This window comes from Tachysurus fulvidraco, chromosome 3 (genome assembly GCF_022655615.1).
Source record: "Tachysurus fulvidraco isolate hzauxx_2018 chromosome 3, HZAU_PFXX_2.0, whole genome shotgun sequence".
Taxonomy (NCBI): Eukaryota; Metazoa; Chordata; class Actinopteri; order Siluriformes; family Bagridae; genus Tachysurus; species Tachysurus fulvidraco.
This window is the reverse complement of record NC_062520.1, coordinates 25902148-25919892: the sequence shown is the minus strand read 5'-3', so window position 1 is coordinate 25919892 and position 17745 is coordinate 25902148. Positions and strand designations below refer to the sequence as shown.

General features: G+C 42.0%; 1 protein-coding gene across 1 annotated transcript in view; it reads right to left on the bottom strand.

Annotated features, from left to right (window-relative positions):
- Positions 1-17745, bottom strand: part of efna3b (ephrin-A3b) — an 81509-nt gene that overhangs the window by 19984 nt on the left and 43780 nt on the right. Inside the window, exons 3-5 of the mRNA XM_047811501.1 lie at positions 6834-7120; positions 4172-4237; positions 1766-1840 (exon numbers count right to left, since the gene is read on the bottom strand). Of these exons, the coding sequence (XP_047667457.1) occupies positions 1766-1840; positions 4172-4237; positions 6834-7120 (428 nt within the window). The remainder of the gene's footprint in view (positions 1-1765; positions 1841-4171; positions 4238-6833; positions 7121-17745) is intronic.

The following is a 17745-nucleotide window of genomic DNA, read 5'->3' as shown; positions in this document are numbered from 1 at the left end:
AAAAAAAAACTGGCTGAAACAGGTTTCTTTTCTTTACACTGATAAAGATTTCTGGTTGATGGCGAGCACTCATTAATCTTACTCTTTAAGCTAAATATCAGAGGAAGTGAAGTTTCTTTCAATCTGAATACCGCACAATTTGTCACTTAGACATTCTGGCCTCTTGTGATCACGGCCCTTTCCTCTCTGGCCTCTGTGTAAGCTGATACTCTAAACACAATTACAACGAGGGCAATAAGGTTCATGTATCGGAAAAGAGACCCGCCCACAGCTGTCCGTTAACTTTAACTCGAATTCCCACTAAAGTGTCACTCAGGAGGCTTTCTGTAACCCTATCACTGTTAATAACTGGACATTAAACAGACTGATGAGAAGCAAAACTAATTTCAACTTGACTGATTTAATTTTCACCGTGAAAACGGTTCTGCTCGTGCTGTTACAAGTCGGTCGAATCCGAGTCGTTTCTTCCGGTGTCCAGACTTTGTCCTTGAGCTGACTCGCTGTGACAGAGCAGAGCATAACTTCCTGTCAAACCCAAGGCCTGACAGGAAAAGGAGGGGGCACGAGGGCTCGTGCTGTCACGGCTAAACATAGCTAATGCTAGCCTCTGCATTATGATGCTCATCAGCACTAACTATAGCTCACACCTTGTTTGACTCATGGTTATGCTGTAGCAACATCCTTCGACTCTTTAGCCTGCCGATGTCGCTACATAACAAGACCGATAATAGTCATCAGTAGGGCCGTGGGTTAGTGCTAATATTACACTGCACACAGGAGTTGCTTAGAAGATGCTTGTTTGTTCGTATAGCCATGTGTGGCGTGTGCTGTTTTTTTTGGTCTCAACTTGAGGTGTTTAGTGTCTGAAAGGATGTGTTTATAAGTGAAAAGCTCAAATTAGTGTTAACAATATGGATCAAAACACAGACACAGGGTTGTAGGGAGCCTATGCCTTGGAGAACACCCAGGACACACCCAAGACACACACATTTTTGGTTAGGAAACACCAAAGCTACAGTAAGGGAGTATATGCAAACTCCACCCTCACAAGGTGGTAGCAGGTTGGGAATTGAACCCCTAACCCTAGAGATGTGACACCAGCCACAGCAATTCAGTGAGACAGCTTAAAATGTCAGACTCCCTGATCTGTTGCTCTGACTTTTGAACTATGCAGCTGATTGAGATGTACCCCAAGTTTCTCTTTTTTTTCCCCTCTCAGGCTTCTAACCATTTTAACCATTGAGTCCAAGCCTTTGTTTCTCATGTTGTCCTGGTTTTGTATCTCACTTTGTTTTCCCGTTTGCTGTATATGGGTTGTTCCTGTTTGTTGTTGCCTGCATGTTCTCTGACCCAGACTATGATGACTATGATGACAGAAATAAATACAGACTGAGTTTATGCACGTGTGTCTAGTCTCTCCTTTGCACACATTACAGCTTTCTTATTTGCGGCTAAAAAGTCGCAGTGTTAGAGACGTGAGCAAGCAAAAGAGTGTGAATTGTTAGATTAGCTCTAATCGTTATCTACATTGCATATGGGATACACCGTAGTAGTGGACATACTGTATGTGTTAGTAGTAATAAATTATCCAGATCTAGTGAAAAGTTTGTGTGCATGAGTTATTAATGGCTCTCATGTATGTGTGTGCATGTGAGTCAGCCTACATGTGTGTGCAGGTTAGTCATTTGTGTGTGTGTGTGTGTGTGTGTGTGTGTGTGTGTGTGTGTGTGTGTGTGTGTGTGTGTGTGTGTGTGAGTGAACTCACCGGGGTCATCCATTTTCATGTTAGGTCTTAGAGTGTAATCTGGCTCTGTAGGCTGTGCTTCATCCTCTGTATCTGCTGCTGGTAAAGAGGAAAAAGTACAAAAATAAAATCTCTCTCTCTCTCTGACACACACACACACACACACACACACACACACACACACACACACACATACACACACACAGATTCTGCTACACATATCACGATGGATAATGGTTTTGGTAAATTTCAAAACCATTAGTGTGCGTGCGTCTGTGTGCGCTCGCATACGTGTGTGTTATAGTGTGTGCCCATGTGTGCATATACTATCGTGTGTGTTTTATACATATGTATGTATATTACTTTGTGTGAGTGTGTGTCTCTGTTTGTATGCGGTATAGAGAAGAGCTCCAGGCAGCAGTGTGCTGATATGAACTCATGTGTTCAGGCTTGACTGAGCAATCAGACCAGACTCATCCTGACAGAAGAATGCAGAGACACACTGAGCGGGAGCAGGGGTTAAGATAACACAGCAGGACACACACACACACATGCGTGCACACAGAGGAGAGAAACTATTAATGCACATAAGTCCTGGCAGAAAAGAGGAGGACGTGGTGAGACAAAGACATGGAGCGAGGGAGGGGAAAGGGTTAAAATAACACTCCGGGCTGACAAACAGTTACACGAACCTGAACCACACAGGGACAGGAACGATTGCAAAGACAGAGAAGGGGAGAGAGGGAGAGGATGGAAGGGAGTGAGTAGCTGTAATCAGTGTGTAAAATGAGATCTGACAGTGAAAAAAAAAGTTATTGCAAGAAGTACGCTGCAGTCTAGTGGATGCACATTGCAACCAACCAACACTAATGGAGACAAAGAGGGGGGAAAAGTGAGCTATTTTTCTTCTGTGTGTCGGATTCGGTGCTGTAGTGAAAATAGTGCGACGTACTGTATCACTGCAGGGTTTGATTCTTTGATTCATGAGCCGGCTTTACGTCGTACGATTTTTATGCCCCGGCTTTTCTATCACAGACAAAAATCTCACGTTGTGAAAAAAAAAAATTGTCTGCTGTGCGACACGGTCAATTCAGTGCCAAAGACAGCTGATGAGAAAGTGCTGTCTGAAATTTGTGTTGTAAAAGGTCAGTGCGCTCATCTAAAAGCTAACAATGGGACAAAAAACACCATCCGCACAATCCCAGGTCACATTAAACACAGACCTGCTCTTCATCGTGTATTCTGAAGTGTCGGACATATATTAAATATATATATATGTGAACAAAAATGTATGGAGATATTTCTTGTTGTCTTGGAGTACTGTAGATCCTTTCGAGTGTTCACTTGCACTACATTCACTGGTGACAGACAGGGCGTGATTGTGAAAGATGCATGAAAAGTGGAGAGAAAGAGTTTGCTTGACTTTCTGATCCTGTAAGAGAGATAAATGATTACGCAGTCACTCGTACAGTAGACGGGCTGATGAAAGGATGGATGGATGGATTGGATAGGAAGTGTGTATGAGTGATGCCTGTGTGGGTGGATGGATATAAACGTGAGGACAAATGCAAGTTGGAAAGATGGATAGTAAATGCACGAATAGACGGTTGGACAGATGGAGAGCGCTTGCAGTATGTGTGGGTGTTTGGATGACGGATGGACGGATAAGCATTGGGTGGATCGGTAGGAGAAAGGATGGGTGGAGAAGTCAGTGAGTACAGATGGGTGGTGAAAGATGAATGGGAAGCGGGTGAGTTTTGGAGGCGATGGGCGGAAAAAGGGGAGAATGGAAGGTGGATGGGTAAATGATGTTGCGATAGGTGCAAGAAAGGATGGGTGGGGCATGAATGAGGGCTGGATAGAAGAGCTAATGGGTTGAAATAGGGAAGAAAGGAAGGAATGTAAAGGTGGTAGAGAAGGATGGACGGGAAGATTTGGAGAGGAGGGCAGAAAAAAGGTGGGATGGAAAAAAGTAAGAATAAGGAAAAGGAAGATACTGTAAGTGAGTGGATGGATGGATAGGAAAGAGAAAGATAGATGGGTGGTTGGGTAGATGGATGGATAAACGGTGATATAGAGGCGAGGAAGGATGCATGAGAAATGGGTGAGGGAAAGAAATGGACGGTGAGGGTGGTAAAGGATGGATGGGAAATGGGTGAGGATGAGCGATGGGTGGGAAAAGAATGGAACGGAAGGAGTGGTAGATAAGATGAGATGAGTGGAGGTATGGACAGGAGGAAGGAGAGATGGAGGAGAGGAAAATTAGATTGGTGGACAAATCAATGAAATTGTGTCTTAAGGATGAATGGATAAGAGCAAGGATTGGTAAACAGATGGATGGACGGACAGGTTGATGTATCAAAAAGGTCAACGATGGAACGAATAGACGGATGGAGAAGCAACGGAAGTGCAAACGTAGAGCCGTACCTGTTGAACAGCAGACGTACACTCTCAGTCTCAGGCAGCTGCGGCCATGGTGATGAGTGGGCGTGGCTAAAACAGATAAGGACCAATCAGTGGTCAGACACATCAACGATATAGACCAACATTTGACAGTTGTGATCCGAATACACAATCGTCCGTTATTTCTAGATGTTTGTGTGATCGTGAAGTAAAATCTGGGAGTCAGCTGTCACCGAGGCTTCGGGTTTGACGGACGTGAGCGACGTTTCCTCCTTTCGTTCTGATGAATCGCATAACTGTATTGATCCAGTGAACATGGACAAGACATCAGAGTAGAGATCTGTCCTTCATTCCTTCTCCTGCAGCTCGAGTCCGTAACTAAGCTAGCTACCGTAACATGTCGAGTAGACTAGGTTTGTTCATTAGCAGTTGGACTCTGCGTTGCTTCACAGTGTCTGGACTTTAAATATCTACTTGAACCATATTTATTCAAATATTTGGCTCCTTTTCTTTTCTTTTGTATACTATATTGTATATATTTGTATTATGCTTCTACTTTATATTTGCACTTTCTTTCCTACCACTGTGAATGAATACAGGTATATCTTATCTCATCTTATCTTATCTTATTCCTTCTTTAGAGTTCAATTCCATACATCCTAGTATCTGGTGGAACGTTTCTTAAAATGGCTGAGCTTCTGGTAAGAATATTCATTAGACTTCATAGCGCTTGCTTCCATTTTTTTTTAATGAGCTGAGAGATCAGTCAAGGATTTTATCCCTATTATTTAACGAGGCCTATTTTGCTTTTAATAGCCATCAGAGATGCTTCGTCTGCTGTGATTTCTGGTTTCACGCACGTTCTGCCTTCGACTGCTCTATATATATACTTTCCCGAACCGCCCGAGCTGCAAGCTCTTACTGATGCAATATCCTCTTTTTATTCAGAAATGTTTGGCTACTCACTCAGGTTTGACTCTTAAGAATTCATGAGCGCAAGATTTAGATGGAGGACTCCTGAATGGGAAAGCCCTCAGGAATGGTAATGTTTAAGGGCTTCTCTTCTTCTGTCCTGGATGGTGTGTACTGAAAATTTCTCTACTGTCTAGACCAGGTGGTGGGGGGGTGGGGGTTTAGGACAGAGAGCATGGGTTCATTCCAACCGAGCAGAAAATGCACCCGAGTCTATTGAAGGAATCTTGATTGAAATAATAATCGGATGCTCGTGGTGTATACAGGTGTATACTTAGTTTATAAACCATCTATAAACCCCTCTATAAACTGTTTAGAATGTTGTTGTCTTTCAACTGCTCCCTGTTTGGTGTTGCCACAGCGGATCATCCGATCCACATATTTGATTTGGCACAGGTTTTACACCAGATGCACTTCCTGATGCAACCATCCCATTTTTTTTTTTAATCCAGGCTTGGCTAAACCCCTCAGTGGCAAAACTGGAGGTACAAATATACTAAAGATTTAAAACGTATGAATGAATTTATTATCTCATATTCTAGACAGTTTAGGTGGTCCAGTTGCAGGATCCCACCCTGCTCAGGGATTAAAAAAACCCTCTCGCCAACAAGGTCCAGGTTTTTTAATTCTTGAGCAGGGTGGGATCCTGCAACTGGACCACCAGGTACCGGAACTGTCTAGAATATAAGAGATAATAAATTCATTCATAGGTTTTACATTTTTAGTATATTTGTACCTCCGAATTTGCTGAAACGAATAACAAATTTTCCAATTTGGGCCAAAGCTGCTGTTTGCGCTGACCTAATTCATTCTAAACCAAATTAGAAGAAGTATAACAAGCTAAATCCCTTATCCCATTATTATGATTGAACTAGCGTTTCAGACCACATCTGATATTAATTCCTTGCTTTCTTTCTAATTATAAGGCTGTTTTTTTTTTTGTCCTATTATTTGTTTTTTTTTTAACATATGGAACCACAGTATGGGGTCTGACAAGGCATTACATATAACTGGATAAATGAACGAAATGTAGGCCCCGAAATTTCTTCCTCATTAATTTGTTTAAAGACTCCACACAGAGTGGATGATTTAAAGATTCCAACGTTATCTATATATCTACAGAGAGACGGGTTAAGCCGAAATGACAGTATTGACCTGAACTGTAGCTCATTCCTCTGAGTTTGTCTGCAGAAGAAGAAAATTAGATCAACAATTATCTTAAAAAACGGTAATTTAATTAAAGAACACCTGAGTATTTAGCTATCGTATCGTAAAATATTGCCAAATTCGGCTAATATTCCTTTTTGTTAAATTGTTCGTAAACAAACGCGAGATCATTAAGCCGATTTCTAGATTAAAAAATGCGTCAAACTGAAAAACTGAAAAACGGGCAAATATTTGTCCTCCTTTGTAGCAGTGATTTGTAGCTAGAACGTTTTAGTTTATAATGATTCTAAATAACAGGGTCGATTGTCTTCTATTTGTATTATAATAATCTCATCATGTTATTAAATCTATTGTACCTGCTTGAGTATTAGAGTGGTCAAGCGTCTGAGGCGTAACGCAATCTGTCCTGTTTTTTTGTTTTGTTTATTTATTCATTTTTTTTAAACCCTGGCAAATTTGGTACCGTGGCCCTGTACTTTTACCCCAGGCTTATGGGATGGGTGGTGTGTTGTAGTGTTGTGTCATGCTGTGCTACGCTGTCACTCACAGATGTAGTAATACTCGTGGCCCACGTGGAATTCGTAGCCGAGCGAGAAGGCGCTGTAGCGCTGAAACTTCTCGGAGAACTTGATGGGCGCGTGTGGCGCGTGCGGACGGTTGCACTCCCAGCGCTTGAAGCCGAGCTGAGGGTCGCACGTGCGGTAGCCACGGTAGCTCACCATGTACAGCACGTACTGCTCGGCCACGCCCCGCTGGCTCACGTTGTAATGAGGACAGTAGATGTCCAGGTAATCATTCACGTTCACCTTCAGCGTGTACCCTTCCCTCCGCAGACTGGAGAGAAACGGAGACACAAAGGAGGCAGGGTAATCATCATGTTTCTGTTCAGCTCAGGTCATTCTGACATGCAAGTAACAAGGTGAAATAGAAGTGTTAGGAATAGACTGGTAAATATGTAAAAAAATAAAAATAAAAAAAAGGCTTTTATTCACACTCCCGCTGCCAAACATCAGATTTATGATTATTTATAGAAGATTAGATACAAATACAAATTAAAAGTAAAAATAAAAGTGGTGTCGGAAAAGATATCGACGGCTAAATAATGTTCGTGCGGCTTATGCAAGACTGGGCCTGGAAAAATGATTACAGCTGAATTTACTCACTCTTTCTAACACACACACACACACACACACACACACACACACACACACACACACACACACACACACGTACACTGTTTACTTTGCCTGGTTCTTCTCAGATTTATCCGCTGACTCAGAAAAGCGGAAAAAAAACTTGTCTCGCTGCCAAATAAACACCTACATCTTACGCCTGCATCCTGCCAGGTTCTGCTCCGTCCTGGCGATTCAGAGCCGCCATTAAAAAAGCATCTGAATTATTTAGATGCGCTAATGCAATTAAGAATCGGTCTATGTTAATGCTCGTGAAACGTCTGCATGATCGATCCCTGCTCTATTAAAGAAACAACATAAATCACAAAACAAGCACGTTACAGCCTGAAGGTGTAATCATTCATTAAACCCAATCGGCGAATCAATCATCATTTCTACAGGTCTGCCTGTATCGATCGTCTAATTGCAAAATCACTTCAAATCACGCTAGTGACCGCTCTGATTCTATCGGCGATGATTTCACGACGCCGCTTATGAAAAACGATCGCATTTTTCATAACAAAAGCGACCAGGGTAAAATGTTTACTCGTGCTAGACAGGCTAGACGAGCAATCTGTCCTAATCTAGCACCAACACCCACGCGCACACTCGGGACGCCCAGACACACCCGTTTAAAATGCCAAGTGTTAGATTGAGAACTCAGCCTTGCTTGTCTAATGGTGTGCTTTGTTAGAATAAGCATTGGCTAATTTCAGTGATGGCTCATTGCTCTAAACAAACTTAATCCCATTAGACTGACCGTGCATTCTTACCGCATCCTTCTATCAACCGGTTACAGCATGGAAAAAAAAAAAAAAATCGGTGCATAGTATATAGTGCATAGCTCACTATATCACAGTGATTTTTTTTTTTAATCCACCGGATTTATCGTACGAGAAGCCTGATCAAGGGTGTATTGCTTAAGGAGCTTTCAAACTGGTGGTTTAGTCTGAAACAGAGCATGGGGTCCACATGAAAAATTGCTAATGTGAAAGCTGTCATGTGGACCAGAAAGCACACGGGACCCGAGGCTACCTGTAGGAGGTGGTCGTACTGTAGGTAGCCTCGGGTCCCGTGAACGTGAATGCAGCTCGTACTCGGGTCTGCACTCGTTCGGGAGGTAAAGAAAACCTTCGCGTGTGTTTTAACTGATGACGAGCATGACGCTTTAGAGGCAGGGGAACACTGTGAAGGTGAGGAGGAGCTTTAATCAGATAGGAGGAAAAGAAAACAAACAGGAGCATAGAAACAAAACTCAGAGGAATGCGGACAGATAACGGCATCGATCGGAAACAACACAAACGAAACAAGAAAACATATAAAATATAAGGTGAGTCGATGTAGTTTATGCGTTTTACACGATGACACAAAAGCAAAGGGGATCGAATGAGTCTGAAACCAGACCAATGGTGCTGAGAGCCTGGAGCAATCGCAGTCAGATTCGGACAGCAGAAAACGTGGCCTGTGTGAAAACCGTGCGCTGAACATAAACGATCGAGTGACCTCTACACCTTCGAGGCAGTTTCACTAGTCAGAGATACAGCACACGACCATGTATGAGATCTGTATACACTGTGCACCAGGACTTCTCACTGCCTGACCTCACTAATGCTCTTCTATTTGGAACGAACACAAATCTTCACAGCCACGCTCCGAAATCTAACGGAAAGCCTCCCAGAAGACAGATCCATAGGAATATCTCAGTGTTAATGAATATGTAGCAAATTATATATTGAGATATCGTTCACTCACTGATTCGTTCATCATGTGAGATCACACTCTGGATGGGACACCAGGTGACATGAACACACACATTTCCACCTTCAGTTAAGTGCAACATGTTAAAAGTAACACGTTATTGTCATTATTAATAAGCCATAGTGTGAAGTGAGTTGCACAACAAAAACGAAACAAATCTCTGTATGGTTTTGTTCCTCCAGGACCGGAGCCTGACACTCTTGAACCGGACACGTATTTTTGGCACAGGTACTGTAGATGCACCGCAGACGATCGTTTCTCATTTTTTATTATCTTACGCTCGAACCGCAGGCGTGTTTGATTTCATTTGTTAGCCGCATCACAGCGAATCAGTGTCTTGTGCCTGACAGGTGAGAAGGCAGGCTCGCTCGGGCTCAGGCTGCGGCGTAGGTGTGCAAGGGTTAAGCTGAGTTTAGAGGGTTCTGTTTTCCAGAGTGAAAATTGATATTGAAGCAAATTAAATCTCTCAGCCAAAACAAAATTGCAGTTGAATTGAATCAGCGAGCGTTGAATTGTAAACGCGATTGAATTATAGTTAAGGCAAGCGTTAACGCTCTGGCTAGAGCGGTGTAATGTGGCTGAACTGTGGCCAAGTGCTTTTCTAACTATTTATGTCGTTCATGTGTGTTATTGCAGTGCGACAGGAGACAAAAATCAGACATGTGTGACTCTCAGTGTCAGCCAACACACACACACACACACACACACGTTTAAAACACATCTAACCATCATCTTTTCTCTGCCAGTTGCTTTGAGGTGAGATGAGGACGAAAAGGACGTTTTTGCATAATGACTTGTGTGTGTGTGTGTGTGTGAGAGAGAGAGAGAGAGAGAGAGAGAGAGAGAGAGAGAGAGATAGACAGAGAGAGAGAGAATTACTGGCCATCTGTGAAGTGTCTGGATCTCGTCTGGATAGTCTGGCTATCATTTCAGGATAAGGTGTTCAGATGGCTGGCAATGAGGTGCTGAACAAACAGGAGTTTTTTTATGGGCACCAGGGCGCGGTGTACATCTCCAGAGCGGGAGTTTAACGCACCCTCTGTCATCTCCTCCTCCGTGCTCATCCATCACAGGAACGACAGACAGAGCAGGGAGCCAAACATCAATAACTTTATCCCTCTGCTTCTCCTCGCTCGTACACAGATTGCAGCCGGGTCTGAGAGCTGCCAGGGCTTTCTGAGATATGAACTGTATGTGTGTACAAATGTATATTTATACACACCGTGTGTGTGTGTGTGTGTGTGTGTGTGTGTGTGTGTGTGTGTGTGTGTGTGTGTGTGTGTGTGTGTGCGTGTGTTAGAATGACTGTAATAACAACGCTCCACCAGTAGGTGTCAGTATGAAGATGTTTAGATTCTCTCTCTATTTCAGTTCTAGGTCACATCTTATGGGACATTATTATTCAATTATTAAATGAAAATCGAAATTGTGGTCTTTATGTCTCTCTAGCATTCTCTCTCTCTCTCTCTCTCTCTCTCTCTCTCTCTCTCTCTCACACACACACCTCCCATACAGATCTATCATTCACTCTTATCTCATTTCTGTCCTGTCTCTCTGTGGCTATTTCACACAATCCCCTTTCATTAACCACACACACACACACACACACACACACACACACACACACACACACACACACACACACACACACACACACACACACACACACACACACACACACACACACACACACACAGTCAGTGTATTACAGCTTATTCTCATAACATACCTTAATACCAAAAGCCTGTAGTTTACTTAGTATTTTATTTTTATTTATTATTTATAAGATTTCCTAATATTTGTAACATTATCTTATGATCAGAATGATTAGAATGTGTCGTTCCCGTACTGCAAGACCCGGGTGTGTGACAATACACCATATTATGGATGGAATCTGAAATATACACGCATTGTCTGCTTTCTGAAGAACATCTCTACATCCCATCCCATCACATCACGTCAGCCATTGTCATGCGGATATATATCAAGTGCTTCAGTCAATGTTCACATCAGACACCACAACAAGGGAAAATGTGATCTTTTAGCATGGCATGGTTATTAGTGAATATTTCAGAAAGAGCTGATCTCCGGGGATTTTCACCTCCATCAGTATCTAGGGGAAAAAACAAAAACCTTCAGTTCAGTGGCATCTCTTTGTACAGGAACGTCTTCTGATGACCTGACAGGCTTCCAGGTGCATGTTGTGTGATCTGAGATGCTTTTCTGCTCACCGCGGTTTTAAAGAGCGGTTATTGAGATACATCTTTGTGGTCATCTTTAAACCAGTCCAGCATGGTCTCTCTCTCTCTCTCTCTCATCAGCAAGACGTGTGTTAGAGCTCGTCGCCAAGCTGTGCAAACTCCGCAGTGTCTGATATACTCAAGATACCGTATCTAGCATCAGTAAACATCCCATTCAGTTTGGATGTTTGATGTAACCTACTTTTATCGTTCCCTCTTCATTTTATACAGAGTGCTGCTGCTACATGTTTCTAATAAAGTGGCCAGTGTATGTATTTCCTTTACTGCAAGAGAAATTTTACTGCCAGGTTTAAAAAAATGTAAAAAAAAAAAAAAAAAAAAAAGACTGAAATCCTTCATGTTGATCTAAACGCTATTCCACACCGTTTCTCGCTGCCTTTGTGCACATTGTAATTATTTGTGTAGGAAAGACATCCTTACAATGATCCTCATTCTGTGTAATTGTGTGTTTGTGGTGTGGAGCGTCGTTCCCAGATGAGGAGCTTTGTCTTCGGCCAATCGTTCTGATTGTTTTAAAAAATTGTATTTTAGGCTTTGGAATCATCCACAGAGCCTCAGACAATTGTGTTAACAAGTGGGAATAATGAGCATAGTGTGTGTGTGTGTGTGTGTGTGTGTGAATATAATACTGTATAAATATGAGATGCTGCTCTGTTTACGCCCAGTAGAGGGTAGTAACTAGAGGCTGTGTGATACCTCAATTCATAATCCAATATTTTTGTGTGTATTTAACCCTTGAATGTTGTTCGTGTCTGTGGTTCCCATATTCATAAACATCAATAGTTTTGAAAAACTTTGCTTCCTTGTAAATTTGTTGATTCTTTTCCACTTTTTTTTATTACATTTTATTAAAAACCAACAAAAAATGAGTAGCACTTTAATTAAAAAATGTGATGTAATAAAGGTAAAAGGCAAATGCTAGCCATATATGCTGTTTATATTGCTTGTAATTGGGATGAAGTAAACATCTGTAAAGTATTTTAGCATAATTTTTTGATTGTGTTGAATTCATTCACTCATTTTCTACCGCTTATCCGAACTACCTCGGGTCACGGGGAGCCTGTGTCTATCTCGGGCGTCATCAGGCATCGAGGCAGGATACACCCTGGACGGAGTGCCAACCCATCGCAGGGCACACACACACTCTCATTCACTCACACACTACAGACAATTTTCCAGAGATGCCAATCAACCTACCATGCATGTCTTTGGACCGGGGGAGGAAACCGGAGTACCCGGAGGAAACCCGAGGCACGAGGAGAACATGCAAACTCCACACACACAAGGTGGAGGCGGGAATCGAACCTCCAACCCTGGAGGTGTCAAGCGAACATGCTAACCACTAAGCCACCGTGCCCTTATTGTGTTGAATTAAAAACCCAAAATCTGCAGCATGTCCACCAGACCCACGAACACTGGCTAACAAAAATACATACACCATACAAGGGTTAAGGAGCTGTGTCTCTATATGTAAACATTTTTCTCATATACATGGCTTTCGACGTGGCATATTCATCTCTATCTTGAAAATAAAATGCATTTAATCGGATTTTCTGTCACGAATATATTAAAAATACTGTGCTATTTAAGAGGGGGAATCAATAACATTTCCAGATCATTCTGAAATTACATTAAAAAGTTGGGACTGAAAAAATATTCATTCCCTTTGCTGGAAAACCCTAAATTAGTTGTTAGAGGCCGTCCACCACAATATGATGCTCCCAACACCATGCTTCATTCTGGTGATTAGCATATGAAACAATACACATACCAGAGAACAGCAATGTGTTAAGTAACAATGAAAATATTGTAACATTAAATAAGAGAAAAAAAGATTATTTCAGATATAAATATCCTGGATGCGCTTTAGAATTAAAGGCAGGGTCTCCGATTTTTGAAAGACAATGTCGACATTTGAAATCACCAAAACAAACACGCCCCTAACCCAAATGGGTCCCACCCCTGTATTGATAGCTCCGCCCACACATACATACGTAACCCAGGCAACTAATGGAAAGAAATGTGTCTTTATCATAGCTGAAGGGAAGAACAATATGATTTCTGTGAAACAAAGCAAAACCAACGTTACTCACCTATCGAGAAGGAAAACAGTTAAGTAAAGTTGAATTTCCCGAGTCAATAACTCCTGAGCTAAATGCTGTTACTACACAAAACGTGGTTGTAGCTGCCTCTCTACATTACTAGGATAGAAAAGAGGTGTTATTTGTGTAGTAACAGCGTTTAGCTCAGGAGTTATTGACTCGGGAAACACGAATCTGTGAATATGTGGCCAACTTCCTGCTCCTTCAGTTCTCTCCAACGCTGGAAAGCTGATCCTATATTAACACGTTCTACTTCTTGCCTTATTGTAAGCCTTTCTTCGATTTCTTTCTGTTTTTATCCTCCATGTCAATGTTAAAACCGCTTTCTGCTAATGTCACACATGCGCACTGAAAACTCTCTCTGCCGCATATTGGCAAGCCCCGCCCCTTTCTGCTCATTGGTTACACATTTGTTTTGGTTTTTGTTTTGATTTTTGTTTATTATCGGTCCAACTCAGTTTTCTGAAGCATTTCTCAAAAATCAGAGACCCTACCTTTAACTGCAGGGATAAAAAGAGAGAAACAGAGTTTTTGTACATGTCTATGACTTTGCCAAGTAAAAATCTTCAGTCCTGCTCCATCTGCCTCATCAGATATTATTTGTGATGGTGCTCCATTCCCAGTGTAGCAGATTGCTTAATTTTATAGGTGTAAAAATGCTTGGTTTTTTTTCCCCATGCACACTGTGTGTCCATCAACAAACGTTAGCCAGTTAAAAACATGGAACGGAGGTAAACGAATATTAGACAAGAGAGAATCTCGACAATAAAACCTAAAACTTGCTAAACAGACACCGATAAGCTTACTGCTGAGACTGCTGAAGTAGTTGAGAAGTCAAATGTAGCTAACTCTAGCACTCGGCTGTCGGCTTTAACCCTGCCTTCGCAGAGGAGACGGTCTGCAATTACACCTCTCACCTAACTACATCATCATCCTGACATGTTTACCCTCAGATGTTGTGTCAGTCTCATGATAGCACAGGGATAGCACAGGGGTCACATAGAGCGAGGAGCGTTTTACCTACAGTATCAGGACATGCCGCATCATTGCTGAAATGGCTTTTAGATGTTTTTTCATGACCGAAAAAGGCTCTACTATATATATATATATATGTTTCTATTCACAGAAATATATTATATATATTCATTCGTTATTTAACAGTATCGTGCATGTAATGCAAAAAATTTTCTTCGTTGAAATAAAACGTTTTTGTGGCATAGCAAATATGCCGACAACAAAAATAGTATAAAAAAAGACACTTTTTTTTGCTAGTTTTGGTGAAAGAGAGAGAGGGATAGATGGTTTCTTTGTTTTGATGTGTCCAGTTTCAGCATTGAATTTCTTTTTCATGTCACACTTCACAGTGGTGCTTAATGGCTTATAGGAAAGTAGACACTTAGACAGGTAGGGGCAATATTTTCTTAAACACCCCACCACCCACCCCCTTACACTGAAAGCCAGACTTATTTTATATCATTCATTCATTCATTCATTCATTCATTTTCTACCGCTTATCCGAACGGGTCACCGGGAGCCTGTGCCTATCTCAGGCGTCATCGGGCATCGAGGCAGGATACACCCTGGACGGAGTAGCAACCCATCGCAGGGAACATACACAATCTCATTCACTCACAAACTCACACACTACGGGAAATTTTCCAGAGATGCCAATCAACCTACCATGCATGTCTTTGGACCGGGGGAGGAAACCGGAGTACCCGGAGGAAACCCCCGAGGCACGAGGAGAACATGCAAACTCCACACACACAAGGCGGAAGCGGGAATTGAACCCCCAACCCTGGAGGTGTGAGCCGAACGTGCTAACCACTAAGCCACCGTGCCCCCGACTTATTTTATATCAAACTTAAAATAATTCATTTGTATATACTGATTGAAGATGTCCATAATACTTCCCAGCATGTAACCACAACCCAGCACACTGGCTTTTACACAAACCTTTTACCTTTTAAACGTGATCCCAAAGTGTGTCCTGTTGTATCTTGATCCAGCGCTGAGTTACAGAAGTGACTAAAACTGGGTTACATATAACTCAGCATTTTTTCGAATGTATTCACACCATCCGAATAGGAGTGTTTGCTGGGAATAATCTCTGAGGACTCAAAGCCACGAAGCTGGTGTATATAATAAACTGTACTGAGGCAGAAGTTGAGAAAATTCTGTTGTAGTTCCCAAAGTTAGTCCTGTAGGAGATACTATAAAGAGCAGCAATGCGGCAATACCTGAAGAGAGCTTGCCAAAAAACACGTGATGAGAGCTTGTATATTTAGCGGTTGTAATTTTCAGCTTGAGAAGCACTTTCTCTGCACAGCTGATGAAGAGGCTCTATCTGAAACATCCTGTTTCTCAAACACTTTCATGCTACCAACCTCTACATTTATTAGTGACCTTCACTGCAGTTACTATCAGAGAGAGAGAGAGAGAGAGAGAGAGAGAGAGAGAGAGAGAGAGAGAGAGAGAGAGAGAGAGAGAGAGAAAGGTACACACATTACATATAGTAGGAGAGAGAGAGAAAGTGAGCTGAATCAGCAATCAGCATTACAGGCAAGCAGCACTCTTGTCTTCCCTTGTTGCCCTTATTTTCTCTCCCTTCTTCTTAATTAACCCCAGCTCTCTATTTAATTAAAAGAGAGCATCTGCTTTGGTAACACACATACACACACACACACACACACACACACACACACACACACACACACACACACACACACAATATCATGCCGTTTTGTTTTTAAGATGGAGAAGGAAGACTTCTGAAGACTTCTAAGTCAATTTTCATCTGCGCTATAGGGAGCTTATTTATTATATACAGATGACGCCACACGTGAAATAAGTAGAGGTTCTCTTTGGTAAATTAGAACACTGGAGAGAGAATGTGTGCATGTGTGTGTGTGTGTGTGTGTGTGTGTGTGTGTGTGTGTGTGTGTGTGTGTGTGTGTGTGTGTGTGTGTGTGTGTGTGTGTGTTTGGGTGTGGTATAAAGGGGTGTACAGTTCATTTAAACATGGTGTGAAAAGGTGGAACTGAGATGGATTGAGTAGTCATGGCTTTGGTGTGTGTTTCTGTGTGTGTGTGTGTGTGTGTGTGTGTGTGTGTGTGTGTGTGTGTGTGTGTGTGTGTGTGTGTGTGTGTGTGTGTGTGTGTGTGTGTGTGCAAGGTTTAAATCTGTACAAAAATCAATATGTCTGTTGGGAGAGGTGCTCACCTCTGAAGAACACTGATGCTAGTTTTAAAGTGTGCATGTGCACATATGTGTGTTGTGTTTTTGTATCACACACACCTCAACCCATCTTCAACTTGCTCCAAAGTCCAATTGCCACAGACAATTTGATATCACCAATTCTCTCTCTCTCTCTCTCTCTCTCTCTCTCTCTCTCTCTCTCTCTCTCTCTCTCTCTCTGTGTGTGTGTGTGTGTGTGTGTAGTGAACAACATGAAACTAATGCTCATATTACCCTTTTGCACTAAACCAACCCATCTCACTCTCTCTCGTTTAGTTGTTAGACTCCATGTGCTTTATATATATATATTAAAACTGTGGTTACTGCTGCTATTCCACTACACCTGAGAAAGACACGTACTATGTAGCAGTAAAGTAATAGGTACGCCAAAACAAGGTATGTTGACAAATCCGTGATTCTCTGTTTCCATTGCTAAGTCATTCGTATCCTGTTTATGTACTCAAGATAAATTTGCTTGCATGCCAACAACCTGAACAGGTAGTGACAGGGCAGACGTGTGACAACAAAATTATCATGATAGTCTGATTTGCTTTCCTACCAGACAGGCATGGCGAAGTAATTTAGTGTGCTCCATGGCACACTTCACATAAATGACCCTTGTATCAGCCAAAGTCATCAATTCTAATCCTTCCTGACCTCTGAGCAGCCATCGAGACGGTCAACCACTCAACAGAATTTCACCTTTCATCCCTTAAATACTTTAAAGAATTTCCTTTGGGATTAATAAAGTCTTGTCTTGTCTTGTCTTACCTTAGAATTCATGTCCTAGCATTGCTTTCTACCAGGATGGACTGTTGTATCAAGTAACATGAGGGGATCTACACCTGATCCATGCTGGTGCCTCATCTAATCTAATTCTATACCTGTTCGTTCATCAAGGTTGCATCTTTCAGACCAGTGCTATGCTG